The sequence below is a fragment of the Bufo gargarizans genome, chromosome 11 (assembly GCF_014858855.1).
Source record: "Bufo gargarizans isolate SCDJY-AF-19 chromosome 11, ASM1485885v1, whole genome shotgun sequence".
Classification (NCBI taxonomy): Eukaryota; Metazoa; Chordata; class Amphibia; order Anura; family Bufonidae; genus Bufo; species Bufo gargarizans.
Window position 1 is genome coordinate 97,186,891 of NC_058090.1, and position 20,029 is coordinate 97,206,919.

At 47.3% G+C, this 20,029-nt stretch overlaps 2 protein-coding genes across 2 annotated transcripts in view; one reads left to right on the plus strand and one right to left on the minus strand.

Moving 5' to 3' along the window:
* Positions 1–282: 282 nt before the first annotated feature.
* MRPL24 (mitochondrial ribosomal protein L24) lies at positions 283–4,605 on the plus strand. Its single transcript, XM_044272275.1, has 6 exons — positions 283–440; positions 1,095–1,282; positions 2,815–2,910; positions 3,387–3,490; positions 4,057–4,187; positions 4,337–4,605. The coding sequence occupies exons 2-6, from the start codon at positions 1,097–1,099 to the stop codon at positions 4,471–4,473; spliced, it is 654 nt and encodes a 217-aa protein (XP_044128210.1). The 5' UTR covers positions 283–440; positions 1,095–1,096; the 3' UTR covers positions 4,474–4,605.
* Positions 4,606–5,559: 954 nt separating this feature from the next.
* LOC122921451 (Fc receptor-like protein 5) overlaps positions 5,560–20,029 on the minus strand; it is a 35,918-nt gene continuing 21,448 nt past the window's right edge. The window contains exons 9-11 of the mRNA XM_044271429.1: positions 13,390–13,455; positions 6,839–6,864; positions 5,560–5,601 (exon numbers count right to left, since the gene is read on the minus strand). Coding sequence (XP_044127364.1) covers positions 5,560–5,601; positions 6,839–6,864; positions 13,390–13,455 — 134 coding nt within the window. The remainder of the gene's footprint in view (positions 5,602–6,838; positions 6,865–13,389; positions 13,456–20,029) is intronic.

The following is a 20,029-nucleotide window of genomic DNA, read 5'->3' on the forward strand; positions in this document are numbered from 1 at the left end:
AAAAAAAGCAGTGAGCAGTGTTCGTTTAGTAGTTTTGCACATAAAGTTTGCTTAGGGGAAAAAAAAAAGAGCAGTGAGCAGTGTTCGTTTAGTAGTTCTGCACATAAAGTTTGCTTAGGGGAAAAAAAAAAAGTGAGCTGTGTTCGTTTAGTAGTTTTGCACATAAAGTTTGCTTAGGGGGAAAAGAAAGATCAGTGAGCAGTGTTCGTTTAGTAGTTTTGCACATAAAGTTTGCTTAGGAAAAAAAAAAAAAGCGCCGTCGCGTTGTAAAAACTACAACTCCCATGACGTTTTGCGGCACTGACGGCCGAGAACAAGCAGTTTCCACTATAAGCCTGCTGTATTTGCAGCGTGTCGCACGTTTTTCGGAGGGAGGTGACAGATTAGCGCGACATCTGTGCGGGGACACGTGCTGGTGTGCGGGACGCTTCCTGCAGGAGGTGAGGACGGGAGCGGGGACTCTGTGGTGAAGGTCACAGCCCAGGAGCTCCTGTGTGTAATATATGTATATACCCTCTGTGCAGAGGACTACAACACCCACCATGCACCTGAGGAACCTCTTACATAGTAATATAGATAACCCTAACCATATATAATCTCTGTAGGGTTATCTATATTACTATGTGAGAGGTTCTTCAGGTGCATGGTGGGTGTTGTAGTCCTCACTGTGCTTGGATATTCTGCTGACCCTCAGACCGGCTCCGCTAGTGAAATGCATCATGTATTATATTGAGAAGACCCCTCTACAATGATGGGTTTCAGTGGCTCTCTGCTTGCTGTCAGTGAACAAAAGGACATCTGCCCTGTCTCTTCCCATATGACATGTGAGCCTGGCTGGTGACAGTTTGTTCACTGACAACAAGCAGGGATGGAGGGCTAGATGGTTGGTGTATATACTGTGATGGTCATCCATATCAGATGGTGGGGGTCCTACTCCTGACCCCGTTTTGGGGGCCGCTGCGCTGGTTCTGACGGATCGCCTGATGATGAGGTGTCAGACCCCCACCCATCTGGTCGTGACGACCTCTCTTCAGGTAGGTGAGCAATATTAAACACCCGGGGATAAATCGCGGCCTCCCTTTGGCTTTTTTCAGAAATGCGTCTCACCGCGCTCCTCGCCCTGCCCTCTAAGGTGATCAAGTTACCGCGTGATTACCGCTTTGGCACCAGCCGACCCTCTACTTTGGCCGCTCAGAAGAAGAACCCTCCCGGGAAGAGAAGATCTAAGATATTTGTGGAGCCCATTAGTAAAGATGAGTGGGCGTATTTCCGGGGCGACACGGTAAGTAGAGGGTCCTTATATGTCCTTGTGTGCCCAGACAGAGGGGGAGATGTAGCTGCGGGGGGCTGCGCGTGGAGCCGCGTGCTGCGGGGGGCAGCATAAGCTGTATGTCTGTTGCAGTCTGCAAAACACGGATCTGCAAAAAAAACTGATGACATATGTGCGATGTCCGTGTTATATGTTTTTTTTTGTTGTTGTTTTTTTGCGGATCCGTTGTAACAATGCCTGTCCTTGTGCTCAAAACGGACAAGAATAGGACATGTTCTATTTTTTGGCGGAAAGGAAACGGAATGGACACTGAGTCATTTCCATTCTTGCAGTCAAAATGAAGGGTTCCCCATACGCGCCGCACAAAAAAAACGGAACGGACACAAACAAAATAAAAATAAGTTTGTGTGCATGACGCCTAAGGCTGATAACATGCCCGGGTATTTTGTGCATGTTAAACTGCCGACAGCACTAGGTAGGGGCTGGTGAGAACAGGACAAACGCCCTTTTGAGGACCTTTTTTCATCAGGAGAAGCATGAACATGAAGTTTTGTTCTGCTCTGTCAAGTATCCAGGAGGCGGAGCTTTAGTGCGAAGTGTTTTCTGCATTGAGCTTCTTCACAGCCCTGCCCATCTGCTCGTCCAAGCAGGAGACCATTGCAGCTGTCACTCAGGGAATAGGGAAGGGGCTGCGAGGAAGCTCAGCGCAGAGAGCACTTTGCACTGTAGCTCCGCCTCCTGGACACTTGACCGAGGAGAGTCTGTCTGATCAATAGGGTCACATTCACACTATTCCTGATAAGATCTCTGCCAAAGGTATTTTTGCTCTGTTCTCTCCGATCCCCTACCTAGTGCTGTCAGCCTTTAAGGAGTACCCGTCAGTAAGGTTAACCCTCTAAAACCGGGCATGCAGCATGGTAGGGTTAACCCTGCTGCTTGAAATGATCCCTCTCTTATTCACGTCCCCTGCCCTGGTTTTGAGAAGGTAGTCTTTGATTCCGTGTGCTGATGAGGTCTTTCCCTCTTAGCCTTTCCCCCTCCCCTTGAGTGACAGAGCCAGGCGCCCTCACATCAGGGAAAGCTGACCGAGATGTACTGCGCATGCACTGACACATGCGCAGGATTATATGGCCAGGTAAGAAGACAGTGAGGATTCCTGTCCCTTTCACTGAAGGGGAGGTAGAAGTGGGTGGGCAGGGCAGGCAGCGGTGCTCCGAGGGGCCAGGCCCACCCCTATGTGCACTGATGGCCTCATTAGTGTATGGAACGAAAAACAAATTGCTCCAAACCAGAGCCTGTTCAATAAGGTTGATCCTGCTGGTGCAGACCATGTAGAGAATGGTTTGTAGTATTGTCAGGTCACAGTGGCGGCATGCTCTGGGTATGGAGGTTTTTCATAATTTTTTATTTTTTTTCCCCCCCTATAGGCCTCTTACAATGTAGCGGTGACGCTATGTATTATGCTTCCTGGCTTGGTACATTGTTTCTTTGATGTTTTGTTGCTTCGGGTTTGTGTCCTCTAATCTGTCCGCTTTGTGTTCCAGGTGGAAGTCCTCTTCGGTAAAGACACAGGAAAACAGGGGAAGGTGTCCCAAGTGATAAGAGCCCGAAACTGGGTGGTGGTGGAGAATCTGAACACGGTGAGCGGCCATATTGTACATTATACATGTCCCATGACTACCCTGTGGATAGGCAATCACTAGAACAGGCGTCTGTGTCTGCTGCTCCATTCGGACGGTAAGGGGCCCCATTCTAGTGATCGCTGGGGGCCCGAGTCTTTCAGACTCTTTTGATGAAATTCCAGAAATGGTTCAAACCAATGACACTTGAAAACCGGTGATTACTTAAAGCAGCGCATGCGCTAAAGTTCCCCATGTATGCACTGAGCGCTTAAGCTGCCATGTCCATGACTCCCAAGTTGGCAGCGGTCATGTGATTTACCCGCGTGACCACCTCCCCGATGGCACTTCTGGTATGGTGCAGGGGAGAACCATCTTGAACGATGTAAAGAAGCCATAATCGGCGTACCCACCCGTCGTCGCTCTAACGATTGAGCTGGTTGGGTCACAGACATACTGTAAATAGTTAAATCCTGACCTTTCTCTTCACTCTTCAGCATTATCGCTATGTTGGGAAGTCTGGGGAGTACAGAGGGACCCTTGTGCCCAGTGAAGCCCCTCTCCTGTTGAACCAGGTGGCCCTCGTGGATCCCACCGACAGGTGAGCTGCTCTTCCCACTCTCTTGTATCGGCCGTCTCTTTCTCATGTAATATCAGACCTGCTGGTGACGAATCTGGAAATGAAGCAGATGGGACTTTCTCTCCATGTCTAAAATGGCCATCTGTGAGGAGTTGTAGTTCTCTATCGGAAACCATATCTGTACGTTGTGGTCATGAAAGTGAAAGGAATAGGGGAAGTGCTGTGCAGGACCTTGTAGTTCTGTATTGTGGACATCCTTCACCTCTTTCTAAAGAATAGTGGCAACCATATACCATGTCCTACTTGGCCATCACCATCTGGCCCTTGTCGGAAGCACACAGATCATCACGCTTGCTCACGGTTCCAGCTTCCAGTATTGACTTACTGCCTGATAACCATGTCACAGGATGTTATGGGTGTTAGGTCTAACTATCTGATGTAGTCTCACTGCTGTCACCTCCACCATTTAATAGGACTGGGGCGCGGTGACCTCCACTTGTCAGGGTGCTCTATATTGGTGGGGGGGTTGGGGTTCCTGGGGTCTCTTCCTTTATTGCTATTGGATAGAAATGTTTTCTGTGCTCCAGGAAGCCGACAGAGGTGGAATGGCGATACACGGAGGAGGGCGAGCGGGTGAGAGTGTCCTTACGGACCGGACGCATCATTCCTAAACCTGTCTTCCAGAGACGAGACGGCATCATCCCTGAGCAGTGGAAAGGTGAGACCCCCGATCAGTCTCGTATACAGCGGTCACACACGCGGACAGTCTACAGCTAAAGCCTTGTGTGCCGTTACAGCTGGGTGACCTCAGTAGTGGTCACATTGGGTCCCGTATCCCGTTTCTCATTTGTTTTCCTCTCGCACTAGATGGTCCTAAGGACACCTCTGTAGAAGATGCTTTGGAGAGGACCTATGTCCCGTCACTGAAAACCCTCCAGGAGGAAATCATGAATGCAATGGGCATCGTAGAGACCAGACGCCACAGGAAATCCTTCTGGTACTAACGGGTACGGACTACAACCCCAGTCCTCTGAGGCCGGTGATCTGCCGTTCACGTATATTGGGGGTTACGAGCATTGTCCTGATGTCCGCACGTCTGGCGGGGAGGGGGACGTTGTCACTTGGACACTTGTAGTATTGACTGCACCACGTGACAGGTAATGTTATTATCCGCAACCTGACTTTTTTACCATTAGGTTAGATTTCTATATTACATTAAAACTCAAACACATTAAGGTGTGTGCACCTGCATTTTCAACTTTTTGTAGTAACTTTTTTTTCAATCCCATGTTCCCAAGGCCATATAAACTAGGTGCATGTCTGGTGATTTTGGTGGGACCAGCCATCCATATGGGGCCTTCCCACTGGTAATCAGGGGGATAGATAAGGACTGGGCAGTTGGATCGCAACAGAGGAGTCTGGCAGAGGGTTATACCTGCTCCCCATTGAGGAACATGTTCATGCCCAGCCAGGAGAAGTGGGTACCCGACACTTGGCACCACTTCTCTCCAGTTCACACAAAGAGGCCAGAGTCCGCTCTGACATGGGTTTATGTCTAATTGCAGCCCTTCTACAACACCGCATGGCCATCAACACTTGTATCCGCTACGTTTTAAAGGGATTGTTCCATCTGGAGAACTGGCCATAAAGGTCCAATAGGTTTCGGACCCACTTTTATCTAAAAAAACGGTGCCCTATTGCATGCCCCCCAGGGCTGGACTGGAGCCCACACTTGCCTATTTTTGGAAGTCCCATATCTGTGAATGGAGAGAGCTGTGGATATGACCTGTCCATTCCTGTCGGGCCACATTCGTGACATAGGTGCAGGTCCTACTTCTGGGACCCGCTTCTGTTGGGAAATTTATGACCTATCCTGTGAAGATGACATTAATATCCAGACATCCCCTTTAAGGAATAACATATATATATTTTATTTTATTTTATGTGTGAATGAGGCTCATTAGGTGCGGGTGGCTTTCAGTGACGGATACGTTTCTCCAGTACAATATGCTGGTCTTCAGAAAACCTCCTCTGTCTTGGTCCATCGCTGTAGAATAACCGTCATGTCTGATGTTTGGTGCCATGGGTCTTCAGGTGTCACTGACCTTAATTTTGACGGCTGAGTAGATAACCTGCGGAGCAAGAAGGGTACAGACTGAAGGTAGTGTCCTGGTCATACTCATAGACCCGTGTGTCCCATCTCCCACTGATCGCTGAAACAAAGGGGCACCGCATCGGCTGAGCACATGGCGTCTATATGAGCAGGACGGTGAGAAGTAGGCCAAGGCTGATCTCCTGGGACATAGAGATTTCTTTAGATTTTTCTCAGTTTGTGATATGAGTCACCATTGGATCAAATGAAAGGAGGATCTGGAGGAAGAGGGTTTTTATGTTTTCTTATGTTTAGTGTTACTTTAAAGGGGTTTTCTAGGATTTTGTGGGGGTTCAACCCCTGGCACCCCCACCAATCAGCTGTTTCAAGAGGCAGAGTGAGCGCGGTGCCCTCCTCGCAGCTTATTAAGCACAGCGCTGTATATTGTGTAGTGGCTGGCCTTGGTATTGCAGCTCATCCCCATTCCTTTGAATAGGACTGACCTGTGCCTAGACCAGGCATCCTCAAACTGCGGCCCTCCAGCTGTTGCAAAACTACAACTCCCACAATGCCCTGCCGTAGGCTGATACCTGTCGGCTGTTCGGGCATGCTGGGAGTTGTAGTTTTGCAACAGCTGGAGGGCAGCAGTTTAAGGGATGCCTGGCCCTAGTCCATATGACTGATAAATGTGATGTCACTGGACTCGGAAAAGGCTGCAGCACTTACTAGAGCACTAAACCGCATCGGGCCCCCACCGATCAGCTATTGATGACCAGTCCTGAGGACTTTAATCTTTTATAGCCAAAGAGCCTGCATGGACAGACCCTCATTTCATCCTATGTCTATATAGGAATATTGGCGGAGATGACACCTTACAATAACTGCACCTGTAGATATGGTGCTCTGCAGTAGTAGATAAAGCTGATCATACACATGAGAAGAATGTCGACCAAACCCGCTAACTTCAGCAGCATGGGACAAACATATAACGTCTCAAGGTAGCAATGAAGAATCAAGTTTCAAAATGCCAATCCTTTGTTCCCACAGGATATAGGCCTGGCTGTGGCATCCTTCTTTTGCTATTTGGCCGAGCATGCATGTGTATGGGTGGAGCAGGGTTCAGCTGGATGGGACCAGAAGTTATCTAGGGTGTAAGGCTACCTACTGATAGGGTTCTTCCCATGTGTGAAGGTGTGATGTGCCACCCTCGCTCGGATGCATTGTTCAGTTGTATTCCTATTAATGTTCTATGAAATAAACTCTTATAAAATACTTACAGTGTCCATGACTTTGTGTGACGAAGCTGAAAACAAAAAGACAGAGTATGATACATGTCATGTGCATGACTACTGATGGCCACCTCAGATTATGAAGCGTATGAGAGAAGATTTGCTGTGATGAGAAAATGTGTTTAATTTACATTTAGATGAAGCTCCTGCGTGAACCCCTTCAACCCAACACCTCAAGATCTCCAAGAAGAAGGACTTGGGTATTCTGGTTACAAGTGAGGATACCTTCAGACTAGCGTTAGGAGACATCCGGCAGGATAGTGCCATCTGCCCCCTTTGACTATATTGGGAACCAGTGTAGGTTCAGGGCCAGGACAAAAACGTTGACCTGCAGCAACCTATGTCCACCTCAATTCGGCCTATATGGTGAGTGGCTGGTTGTCATAATAGTCAATGGAGTCTGGTAGGCAGACGGTACTTTCCGACCGTACTGGATCCAGGGAACTCCAGCAGGCTGGATGTCTCTAACGCTGGCGTGAAAAAAGTTACGCTAAGCAGCAGTACTCAATGTCAGGTAGCAGCTGCAAAAGCAAAGATGATTTTAGAGTGTATAAAAGAAGAGCTAAAAACCTTTGCCGCCCCCCCCAGTAAGTTCACTGCTTTCGGTTTTGGCCTTCTCATGCTATAAAGGAAGTAGCAGAGCTGGAATGAGTCATAGGGTGGTCAGCCGATCATTGTCAGAGGGGGGTCATAGCTGTGGCCAGTGATTGGCTGAGTAGTCCTTTCCAGGAAGAGACCGGCATCAGAAAGGGGGCAATGGAGGATTGGTAAAGTATCACTTCTTTTGGAGCTTTTATTTTATTTTTTCCACTTAAACCGCCTCACAACCTCTTTATGTGTTTAAAAACTTTTTATAACAAACGTACAAATTATAATTCCCTTACGTCCTACCAGCAGCACAGATAGGGTTAACCACCCCCCGTGGACTAGTAGGACCGACAGAATGTTTAATGAGCCCAAGCATAATAACTCAATTTAACAATTAAGTATGCCCTTAAAAGGAGGGAGTCAACCCCCAGCCCAGTGTTTTATTTTTTTTTCTGTCCTCCCGGACAGGTGGACTAGGCAGTTAATCCCCCCCCCCCCCCTTTCTCTTTGCCCTTTTTTTCTCATGTACCTCGTTAGTTGGCCAGCAGCTTTTCCGCTGCCAGGCCCCGCGCTGTTGCACCTGGCTGAGGTAGGTTGGCGGCGTCCTCGTTCCAGATTTTGGTCCCTGGGTGCCGCCATCTTCCGGAAGTGACGCGGGGATTCTCCGTTGCGTCACTTCTCGATATTTCGTTCAACACGATTTTCTCGCGTTTTCACGTGCAAATTTTATTCATTTTTTTTTCCGCATGCTTCCTCCTGTTGAAAGATTTTCAGAGACTTCTGCTTCTATAGGGATTTTTAGTTAAATCTATAGATTTATCGGGGGGGGGGGGGGGGGGGGGCTTGGCTGAGCCCTCCCCTTCCCGGATTTAAGGAAGCGGTGTGCACCATGTGCCCCAATTCGGTCTCTGGCTGCACATGCTTTTCAAGCTAGCTACCAGTCCTGAGCTTGGTTTTGTTCCACTAGTGGTGTCTTTTTCCTCCGCTTCTTATTCGCAGTTGCCTCCGGTCTGTTTTTTTTCTACCTTTTCTCGCTGAGATAGGCAATTTACATATGTCTTATTTGCCCTTTTTTTTTCCCGCAGTGATGTCATCTTCGTGGGATTCGCAAGGCAGGAAAGTGAGTTCCAAGAGGAAGTATCTGTCCTGCTACGATTGTAGCTCCCTGCTGGAGGAAAGCTCTACCTACTCCAGATGTGACAGCTGTGGTTGGTTCGAGGGTTCAGCCCTCTAGTGAACCTACCATGCAGGAGATGTATCAGTGGGTGAAGACTTATGTGGATGGCTCTATTAAGGGAGTCATAGTCCTTCTGGATGAAAGGCTTCCTATGCCTGCCCAGGCCCCTATGGAGACCTCTGTTCCGGTGGACAGAGCTTCTGTGGTCTCCTTAGGTTCTTCCTCCTCGGATGAGGAGGAGCTGACGTCGTGTTTTTTCCCCCCTGAAAAGACACAGAAATTGCTAAAGTTCATCAGGTCGGGGGACCATGATGTTGACCCTGGGGAGCCTTCCGATCCCGCTAGTCGGGCACCTCGTGTCTTCCAAGTGGATGAGACCCTCCTCTTTGTCATGCGTACAGAGTTGAAAAAAACGGAGAAAGGTCCGGTTTTAACAAAAAAGTTTAAATCCATGTTCCCGATGGCTAAACCCTTGGTGGATTCATAGGGGTCCATTCCCAAGGTGGACATGGCTATTGCCAAGTTGTCCAAGTGCACTTTGGTCCCTGCAGACGATGGGTCTAGTCTGCAGGATCCCCTTGGCAGGAGAGCAGAGTGCACCCTAAGACAGGGTTATACGGCAGCTGCGGCTTCCGCTTCCACAGCTATAGCGGCTTCTGAGGTCTCTACTTTCCTCTGGTCTCGCCTGAATCAAATCCAAGTTGACGTGGACCAGAGGGTCTCCCGGGACGACATACTGGCTGCCTTCAAGACAATCAACCTGGCTACGGACTTTCTGTGTGATACCGCCCAGCTCCAGTTGAAGTTAGCGGCCAAATCCATGCCCCTGGTGTCGGCGGCCCGTAGGCCTTTATGGCTTAAGCCTTGGGTCGCTGACAATTCCTCAAAATATAGCTTATGTGGCCTCCCATTTGAGCCCAAACGTTTGTTCGGTTTGGAGCTGGATAAAATCATGGAGGGCCTTTCAGACAAGAAGGGGAAGAGCCTTCCCCAGCAGTCCTTTCGAGGGCGGGGCAGACAAGACCGCAGAAGTAGGTCTGGCCAGCAAGCAAGGTCTCAAAGGGACTGGAGAGCGTAGCGAAGGGCTTTGAGGCGCTCTCGTGGAGGAGCCAAAGATGGAAAATCCACCTCCTGACTACGGGCCTCTTCGAGGCTCTTGGATAAGTCCTCCTACTCCTGCCGTCCTCCCAGTAAGCTTTCCCATTCCTATGTTTTATGTACCTGTCGGGGGTCGTCTCTCCCACTTCAGAGAAGAGTGGATCCGAGAGATCTCAGATCCCTGGGTCCTGAACATCATTTCTGAGGGATATTTAATCAACCTCACCTCTTTTCCTCTGGACAGGTTTGTCAAGACCAACCTTCTACAATCTACCAGGCAGGCGATCCTGGAGTCCTACATTCAGGACTACATCTGCAAGGGTGCTCTGGAGGGGGTTCTGACAGGAGAACGGGGCCTAGGGATCTATTCACCAGTTTTTCTGGTTCCCAAAGCTTCAGGAGATCTCCGGATTATTATCGATCTAAGGTATTTAAATTGGTTCATAAGGAAGGTGAAGTTTCGTATGGAAACTGTCAGGTCAGTAGTTCACGTCCTCAATCCTGGGGACGTGATGGCAACCCTGGACCTCAAGGATGCATATCCTGATCCATCCTGCTTCCAGGAAGTATCTCAGGATCGCGGTCCAGGTTTCCGGGGTCGTCAGGCATCTTCAGTTTGTTGCCCTCCCCTTTGGCATTTCTTTTGCCCCTCACACTTTTACCAAGGTGGTGCTTTCTGTGGTGGCGGCTTTGAGACTTCAAGGACTGACCATCATTCCTTATCTGGACGACTGGCTTTTAAAAGCCTCTTCTCTAGCGGTCCTAACAACATCTTCAGGTAGCAATCTCCTGTCTGTTCCACCTAGGTTGGATTGTCAACTGGCAGAAGTCGAACATGAGCACGTCTATTTCAGTAAGATATCTAGGCTTCATAATCGACTCTGCTGGGATGTCTCTCCAGTTGACCCCAGAAAGAAGATTCCGGATCTAGAACATGGCAGAGTTCCTTTCGCTTCCACGGCACGTCCCAATTTGGAGACTCATGAAGATGTTGGGGCTCATGTCAGCATCTGCGGAAGCAGTCTTTTTGGCTTTATGGCACCTCTGTCCTCTACAGTCGGAGGTCCTCTCCAAATGGGATGGCAGCCCTGCCCTTTGAACCGTTAGAGGAGGTGGATTTCAAGTTCGTCACTTGGAAGCTTGTGTTTCTCCTTGCAGTGACTTCGGCCAAGAGGGTCTCTGAGCTTCAAGCTCTCTCAGCACATGAGCCCTATACAATCTTCTTACATGACCGAGTCCTTCTTAGATTCCTCCCGTATTTTAGGCCTAAAGTTCTTTCCTTCCAGAACATCAACCAGGTGATATCCCTCCGGGTTCTGTTGCCATCTTCCACCTCCTCCGAGGAACCTGCTAGACATCCTCTGGACGTCTCGAGATGTCTCCAGATCTATATGGATAGATCAAAGGAGTTAAGGAAAGATGAAAATCTTCTAATCCTGTTTACCGGTAAGTTTAAAGGCTGTAAGGCATCCAAACCTTCCATCAGTCAGTGGATTAAGAAGCCTATGTTTTCCCCGGCGCCTCCACAACGGCACTCACAGGAGGGTGCCCCCGCCCCCAGGACAGGAAACAATGTAGAAGCAGAAGATTTAAATGGCCTCCTCCCCCTTACCTAATCTGTCGTTGTTTCCTGTCCTCGGGAATACGCGTGGAAGCCTCTCCTGGAGTGCCGGGAAAACTTTTTGCAGAGATCGCCCAGGCTTGCCTCCTTCCAGGGGGTTCCTTCCCCACGTTCATGTGGGAGGGCTGGAACAGGGATCAGGTTCCCCGGGGACGCTTGTCCTCCCTTACCCGTTCCTGGGAGAAAGCCCTGCTTGCAGGGTTCCCCGGGCACGTGCGGCAGTTTCTCTGGAGGAACTATTGCGGGATCCGGCGAGATTCTCCTTGGGCAAGAGTTTCTCGCCGGTGGGCGCGGCGTTCAAATTCATCGGAGATATATTCAGATGTCCTCCTCGCTCTGTGCTGACAGCTGGCCCCGGGAGACATGGAGACCACCAAGAAGCCTGTGGATCCCTCTGCCTCAGCCCAGTAAGCCTCCTCCCTGAGGATAGTTATGGTCACTGCCTGCATTTTTTTATCTTTGTTCCACTAACAGGGTGCTTTGACTTTATTACTTATCTACCATCGGTGATGGGTCTTGGCCTCCTAGAGAGACCACGATCCCGAAGCCGACCGGTGGAGATTTAACGCGCAAAAAATGCGCCATATGCAGGAAGGCCGTCTCCTCTAAGCCTAAGAAACCGCTGTGCCCCAAATGCACAGAGAGGATTGTTACTGATGAATCCCCGTCCTTCCTCGAGACTATGAGATCCATGATAAAAGAGGAAGTTACGCAGACGGATCTGTTCTGAATGGATCCCATCATCTGCATTATAGGAGCGGATCCGTCTGGGCAGACACCAGACAGATCCACTCCGAACGAAAGTGTGAAAGTAGCCTTAGCCAACTATAGCCAGATGGATTAAGACTATGATCAGATCTGCCTATATACAAAAGAATCTTCAACCTCCTGAGGGTATTAGAGCTCATTCCACTAGAGCAGTATCCTCCTCATGGTCCGAAGCCGCATCAGTCTCGTTGGATCAAATTTTCAGGGCAGCCACATGGGCCAGCCCTATGACTTTTTCTTTAACCATTACAGGTTGAACGTTTATAGGAGCCATGACTTGTTCTTTGGTCGCAGAGTACTTTCAGCTGCAGTCCCTCCCTAAGTATATTTACTCTGTCAATCCTCCTGTGAGTACCATTGTGGAGGCGCCGGGGAAAAGAGATGATTACTCTTACCGGTAATTGGTTTTTCCAATAGCCTCCACAACGGCAGTGGGATTTTCCCACCCTGTTATAACTTTTTGTTGTTTATTACTATAATGATGTAATTAACCTTAGTTATTAATTCATATTGTTTCTTGCATCATTTCCGTGTCCTCTCTTATTGACTGATTAGGTAAGGGGGAGGAGGCAATTTAAATCTTCCGCTTCTACGTTGTTTCCTGTCCAGGTGGCGGGGACACCCTCCTGTGAGTGCCATTGTGGAGGCTATTGGAAAAACCAATTACCGTTAAGAGTAATTATCTCTTTCCCAATCTCTGGACCCTCCGGAGTTTGTGAAGGCCCACTCTACTAGAGCTGTGACTACTTATTTTGCCTAGAGGAGTCTTCTGCCTCTCGACATGATTTGTAAAGCTCCCTCCTGGAGCTCTGAATCGACATTAATCTCCCATTATAGATTAGATGCCAGACTAGCTGAGTTTTCGGCCTTGGGGCAGACTATTCTTAGTTCTGCCAGGCAGGAGGGCCCTCCCTAGGGGTTTCTTATTACTATCTCTCCCCATCTGTGCTGCTGGTAGGACGTAAGGGAATCATTAATTTCTAACGATAATTTGTTTTCCCTTAGTCCTAACAGCAGCACACAAATATCCCACCCTAGTAAGTCTAGTTTTTTTTCTTGCTATAAACACAGTGGGCTGGGGGTTGACTCCCTCCTTTTAAGGGGATACTTAATTGTTAAATTTGAGGTATTATGCTTGGGCTCATTAAACATTCCGCCAGTCCTACCAGTCCACGGTGGGTGGTTAACCCCATTTGTGCTGCTGTTAGGACTAAGGGAAAACAAATTATCGTTAGAAACTAACAATTTTTTTCCCTGGCTTGTTATAAAGCAAATATAAAAACTGACCTTTTGGAGGGAACTTAATGGTAGTGTAGCAGACGTCATCGTCTTCAGTCTGATCGGTGGCAGAGGCTGAAAAAGTATTAAAATTATACATAAAACCAGTAGTGTGGGGACTACAGTAGCTTTTTGATTGAGTCAACACGTTTAATGGGATTTTCCAGTAAAAATGTTTTTTTTCCCCACCTTCATCCTCCATGACGGCACTTAAGATTAGATTGACCCTCCTCCCTCCAGGTAGTGACAGAAATGAATAGGATCCAGCTCCACCTCAGGTTGGGAGAAGTTGCAGCATTTGCTGTATGTTTTGGATCTGTCTGTGACAAGGTAGCCGTTGGGTCTTTTATAGGAATCATTAAGGAGAAACAAGGAACATAGCCCTTGAGGAGATGACAAATCAAATTTTTGGATGGGCAGAAGGTCATCTTTGTTCTCGTATAAAAGAGAACTGAATACAAGAGCAGACTTCCCTTTTTTTTATTTTATTTTTTAAAACTTTTTATTTTATCAAAACAATACAATGTATCGGTATTACATTTAGACACGTCATGTAGGATTAAAAGGCATAAACAGTTATATAACAGTGAAACCATTTTGAAATGGTTTACATGTGCTATAGAGCAGGTCGCTTAAGGTTACATCTAGCCTGCCCAGTCATATAGATAAAGGTGTGGCCAGATATGTCCCATGTGGGGAGAGAAGATAGGTACTGGGGGGGGGGGTGTAGTCCTACAGACCGACTTTTACATCTGAGAGGTCCTCGATAGGTCAATGGATCGGTTCCTGTGGCCTTAGTGTATATATAAGGAGCAATGTTGAATAAAGTTAGCTGCGAGAGTTCATGTCGTAGAAGAGGGTATGGAGATGAGAGAAACAATATAATTGGTATGGAGAAGAGGGTGGGGGGTACGTTAAGTGGGGAAATGTCTATGTTAAGCCTAAGGGTTCCAGATGGCTTTGTATAAACAACTCACCAATTCTTCTAACCGGTATAAGGAGTCTACTTTTTCTGTCCATTGTGCTAGGGTTGGAGGTGTATGTGCTTTCCAGAACGTAGGGATTAAAATTCTAGCTGCAGCAAGAAGCTGTCTCGTTAATACGAGAGTTTTTGGGGGGATTTTATCTGGAAAGAGGTGTAGTAAGCAGATTTCTGGACTAAGAGGGGAGAGTAAGGCTACTTTCACAGCTGCGTTAGGTGCGGATCGGTCTTGTTTATGCACAGATGGATCCGCACCGATAATGCAAACGCTTGTATCTGTTCAGAACGGATCCGTTTGCATTACCATAAACAAAAACAAAAAATTTTTTTTTTTAAATATTTTTTGTTTATGATAATGCAAAATGATCAGTTTTGACTTACACTGAAAGTCAATGGGAGGCGGATCAGTTTTCAATTGCACTATATTGTGTCAGTGAAAACGGATCCGTCCCCATTGACTTACATTGTAAGTCAGGACGGATCCGTTTAGCTCCGCATCGTCAGGCGGACATCAAAACGCTGCAAGCTGCGTTTTGGTGTCCGCCTCCAGAGTGGAATGGAGGTTGAACGAAGGCAAACTGATGCATTCTGAGCGGATCCTTATCCATTCAGAATGCATTGGGGCTAAACTGATCCGTTTTGGGCCACTTGTGAGAGCCCTGAAACGCATCTTACAAGCGGACCCAGAAACGCCAGTGTGAAAGTAGCCTTAGTCCAGTAACTTGTTTGATTTGTTCAAAGGCAGAGGACCGGTATGGTTTAATAAGAGGACAAGACCAGAGTAAGTGGAAGTATGTTCCCATGTGTTGGCCACATCTCCAACAGCAGGGATCGTAGTTAGGATTATATTTATTTAGTAATACTGGGGTAAGGTGCCATCTGACTAATAACCACTTTCCTGCATTCTTACACACCTGGAGAATTGTTTAGGTGCTAAAAAGAGCCTCTGAAGTTTATCAGGTATGAATTTCCTGCCTAAGTCAGATTCCCATGCCTGGATGAAGGAGTGTGTTATATCTCCTGATGGTGACAGTAGTACCTTGTTAAGGGTTGATAACACCTTTTTGGGCGGTTTCTGTTGAGCGAGGAGGGATTTAAATTTGGTCTGTGGTCTATTAAAGTTTTCTGCAAGCATAAGCTGTTTAAAGGAAAGCTTAAGTTTGTTATAGAGTAGTAGAGATAAAGAGGGACACTAATTGTCTAGTCAATGCCTCATAAGAAGGGAATGTGTCTTGCGATAACAAAGAGTCAATGTTGGTAATGTTAAAGGGCTTCTGTCACCCCACTAAAGTGATTTTTTTTTTTTTGGGCTAGTGAAATTAGTTATATTGCGATATATCACAATATAATTGTGTCACTTACTTTGATCCAGCAGTTTCTTCAAAAAACGAAGTTTTATCATATGTAAATTCGGTCTCTAACAGCAAGTAGGGCGGCTACTTGCTGCTAGCTGCTGCAGAAATCCGCCCTCTCATCGTGTTGATTGACAGGGCCAGCCGGGATCTCCTCCTCCGGCCAGCCCTGTCGGCATTTCAAAAATCGCGCGCCTCTGTGGATTCGGCGCAGGCGCTCTGAGATGAGGAGGCTCGTCTCCTCAGAACTCCCTCAGTGCGCCTGCGCCGATGACATCACCGAAATAGAAGACGTCATCGGCGCAGGCGCACTGAGGGAGTGCTGAGGAGACGAGCCTCCTCATCTCAGAGCGCCTGCGCCGAATCCACAGAGGCGCGCGATTTTTGAAATGCCGACAGGGCTGGCCGGAGGAGGAGATCCCGGCTGGCCCTGTCAATCAACACGATTTCTGCAGCAGCTAGCAGCAAGTAGCTTGCTGTTAGAGACCGAATTTACATATGATAAAACTTCGTTTTTTGAAGAAACTGCTGGATCAAAGTAAGTGACACAATTATATTGTGATATATCGCAATATAACTAATTTCACCAGCCCAAAAAAAAAAAATCACTTTAGTGGGGTGACAGAAGCCCTTTAAGTTTAATCTCTTTCGGTAAAATATTGTTGTAGTTAACATCTGTGATTTGGTTCAGCGGAGATGGGAAGGGGAAACATTTTGAGCGAACCCCTTCTAAATTCCAAATTCTCTAAGTATTACAGGTTTTGGGGAGGGATGGACTCTAAGTGGGAATTGTAGAATGTCTTCTTCTATAGGTAATTTTTGAGGTGGACTGCCTGAGTAAATATCTGTGGGGTAGGGAAATCTATACCTACAAATTGTCTCGGAAATTGAAGTGTTGAGTATTTAATACGCGGCTTTTTAGAGTTCCAGACATATTTAGATAGTGTCTTGTTAACCATTATATAAAAGGAATTGGGAATATGTATAGGCAATGCATGTAGAAAATATGTGATTTTTTCCCGGTGCCTCCCCAACGGCACTGACAGGAGGGTGTCTCCGCCCCCTGGACAGGAAACAACATGGAAGCTTAAGTTTAAAAGGTCTCCTCTCCTTACCTAAATCACTGTTGTTTCCTGTCCCCGGGTCGCGCAAAAGCTCCTCATGTGTGCTCTACGATTTTATATGGGAGGGCCATGCAGAGGATAGGGGGCCTCGGGGATGCGTTGCCTCCCTTCCCCGTACTTTGGCATAAGTCCTTCGCTGGAAGGCAGCCCCAGGCTCCAGTCGCTTGCTCCTGGTTTTGGAGCAAGGAAGATATATCCGTATCAGAGCGTTTTGTGAGCGGAAACTCCCAGGTCAAGATGGGGGGAGTCTCGTTATTGGCTGTGGGCGGCGCAGACGCGATGACGTCATGAAGTTCGTCATCACATGCCTGCGCATGCGTCATGCTGATGCCGGCTTTAAAAAAAGAGCCGGGAATGCCGGTTTTCTGTGGTGTCTCATCTGCTCTCCTTCGGTCGGCACCTATGGATTTGGAAGCCACCCGCAAGCCCAAGGATCCTGCCTCAGTTGCCCTCAGCCTGGTAAGCCTCCTCTCAAAATTGTCAGATTATGTTGGGGGGTTGTAGTTCCCTTCTTTCACCCTTGGTCCTGGTGCTGGTGGAATTTTTATATGGTCTTGGATCCTACTAAATCCGTAAATTTGATTACTTTTAGGAAAGGGAAACCTCCACCGCCAAGGCACCTGGGGCTGATTTAGGTGCGCAATTTGCCAAAAATGTTTTTGCTCTAAGGCTAAGACAGCCCTATACCCTAAATGTACTGAAAAGATTGTATCAGAAGAGTCTCCCTCTCTTATGGACTTCATGCGGAGCATTATTAAGCAAGAAGTCAATGCAGCAGTGGAGTCCAGGCTACTGCCTTCATCCCTGCAGGCATCTACATCCCATAGCTCTCATTTATACGAGCTGATTTAGATGAGGGTGAGGTTACCTCTATTTACGACTGAGAGTCCTCAGAAGATGGAACTGGCAGACCGTTATTTCTTCCAGAAGACACCTAGGGTCTCTTGAAGGCTATAAGAGCCACCATGAACATGGAAGATACAAAAGAGAGTGAATCTATTCAGGACCAGATGTTCCAAGGTCTGGGAGAGAAAAAAAATGAGTCTTCCCAATTCACAATAATTTTAAATCATTTATATCAAAAGAATGGAAAGACCCTGAAAAGCATGCTCCTATTTCAAATTCCTTTAAAAGGATTTCAGATGCTGATACTAGCCTCTGGGATAAATCGCCGAAAATTGATGCATCGGTGGCTCGGATTTCAAAGCCATCGTCACTCCCGTTCTAGGACATGGGGTTACTACGTGACCCGATGGACAACAATTGTGAAAGCCTGTTTAAAAGGGCTTGGGAAATTAATACGACCATGTTTAGGCCTAATATTTCTGCTACCTGTGCCACCAGTTCATCGTTCCTATGACTATCCCAGCTGGAAGATCATTTAGCAGCATGTACTCCCATCTCAGCCAATGCTCAAACAAGCATCCAACTTCTTAGCGGATGCCTCAGCGGACTTGGTGAAACTTTCTGCAAGATCAGCTGCCATATTTAACGCCACCCGCATGGCCATATGCTTACGGTCCTGGTCGGGGGATAAAGGATCCAAAAACCGTCTTTGTTCAATTCCTTGCTTTTTGGGTCAGTCCTGGACGACATATTAGAGAAGCGTCCCACAGGAAAAGTGGATTTCCTACTGAACCCAGATATTGCCACCAAACACGTTCCTTTTGCTCCCAAAATAAACCTAGAATGGACCATAAAAAAGTGAGTTCTCAGGAAGATTGCAGCCTTCAAGAGGAAGGGGGTAAAGGATTCCTCTTTAATCCAGATAAAGCATCTAAGTCCTCCCAATGATGCCAGAGGTCAGGTAGGAGCAAGGTTAAAATATTTCGCTCCAAGCTGGGAAAGAATAAGAACCTCCCATTGGGTTATTGCCGCCATTCAAGAGGGATTCAAACTGGAATTAGACTCTTACCCACTAAATTATTTTGTCATAAACAAACCACTGGCCAAGAGAGAAGAACAACTGTCTCTAGAATCTGAGCTAAGCGGCCTGATTCAGAAAAAAGTCCTGCTTCCTGTTCCAAAAGACCAGAATCAACCGGGATTCTGTTCCCCAGTGTTTCTGATTCAAAAGCCAGGATGCTCCTTCAGGTTGATCATAAACCTGAAAAGTCTAAACAAATGCCTAACCTACAAGAAGTTCAAAATGGAAACCATCTTGTCGACTGTAAACCTACTGCTTCAGTCTTGTTATATTGTGACAATGGACATACAAGATGCATACTATCATGTGCCCATATTCAAGGATCACCAGAGATTCCTGAGAATTGCAGTCTTCATGCAAGGCCGCCTCTGTCACTTCCAGTTTCGGGCTCTCCCCTTTGGCCTATCATCGGCTCCAAGGATTTTTATGAAAATAGTTGCAGAGGTAACAGCTCATCTTCATATGCAAGGTATCCTCATAGTCCCGTACTTGGACGTTTTTTTAATTGCTGCTGAGAACAGAAGACCATCTCCCGTCTCATCTAAGCATCAGTTCAAGCTTCCTTTTCAGAATTAGGATGGATAGTAAATTTCTAAAAATCCGACCTCGCTTCCTTCCCAGCAAAAGATCTTTTTAGGAGTCCTCCTCAATTCCTGCTTATTAATGTCCTTTCTCACAGAAGAAAAGCTGATAAACCTCTATCGGAGTGTAAATTAATTATGAAAACTAAGATCCACGACTATCAGGAATGTGATGACTATGTTCGGACTTCTAACATCTACAATCCCGGTGGTCAGGTGGGCGAAAAGCCACACCAGAATTCTACAGGCTTTTCTGTTGGATTCCTGGGACGGCAACAAAAACTCCCTAGACAGGAAGGTCACTCTTCCACTATGGGTAAAGCAGTCCCTAGCCGGGTGGAAGGTAAAAAAAAAATCTCCAGACAGGAGTCATCTGGCACCAGGAAAATCAACTGGTGGTTACTACGGATGCCAGGAGTCGTGGTTGGGGAGGTCACGCTGGAGACTTGGTGGCTTAAGGCATCTGGGGCCATTTCATGTCATACGCCTCTTCAAATCTAAGAGCGCTCAAGGCAGTCCACAAAGTCCTTCTGGCTCTTCATGCAAACTGGCCTCTCAATCGCTTAGAAGTTCTCTCGGACAACACTACTACCATGGCCTATTCGAACAGACAAGGAGGTACCTGAAGCAAACCTCTAGCAGCAATAGCAAGAGAGATATTTCTTTGGGCAGCGGTTCACCTG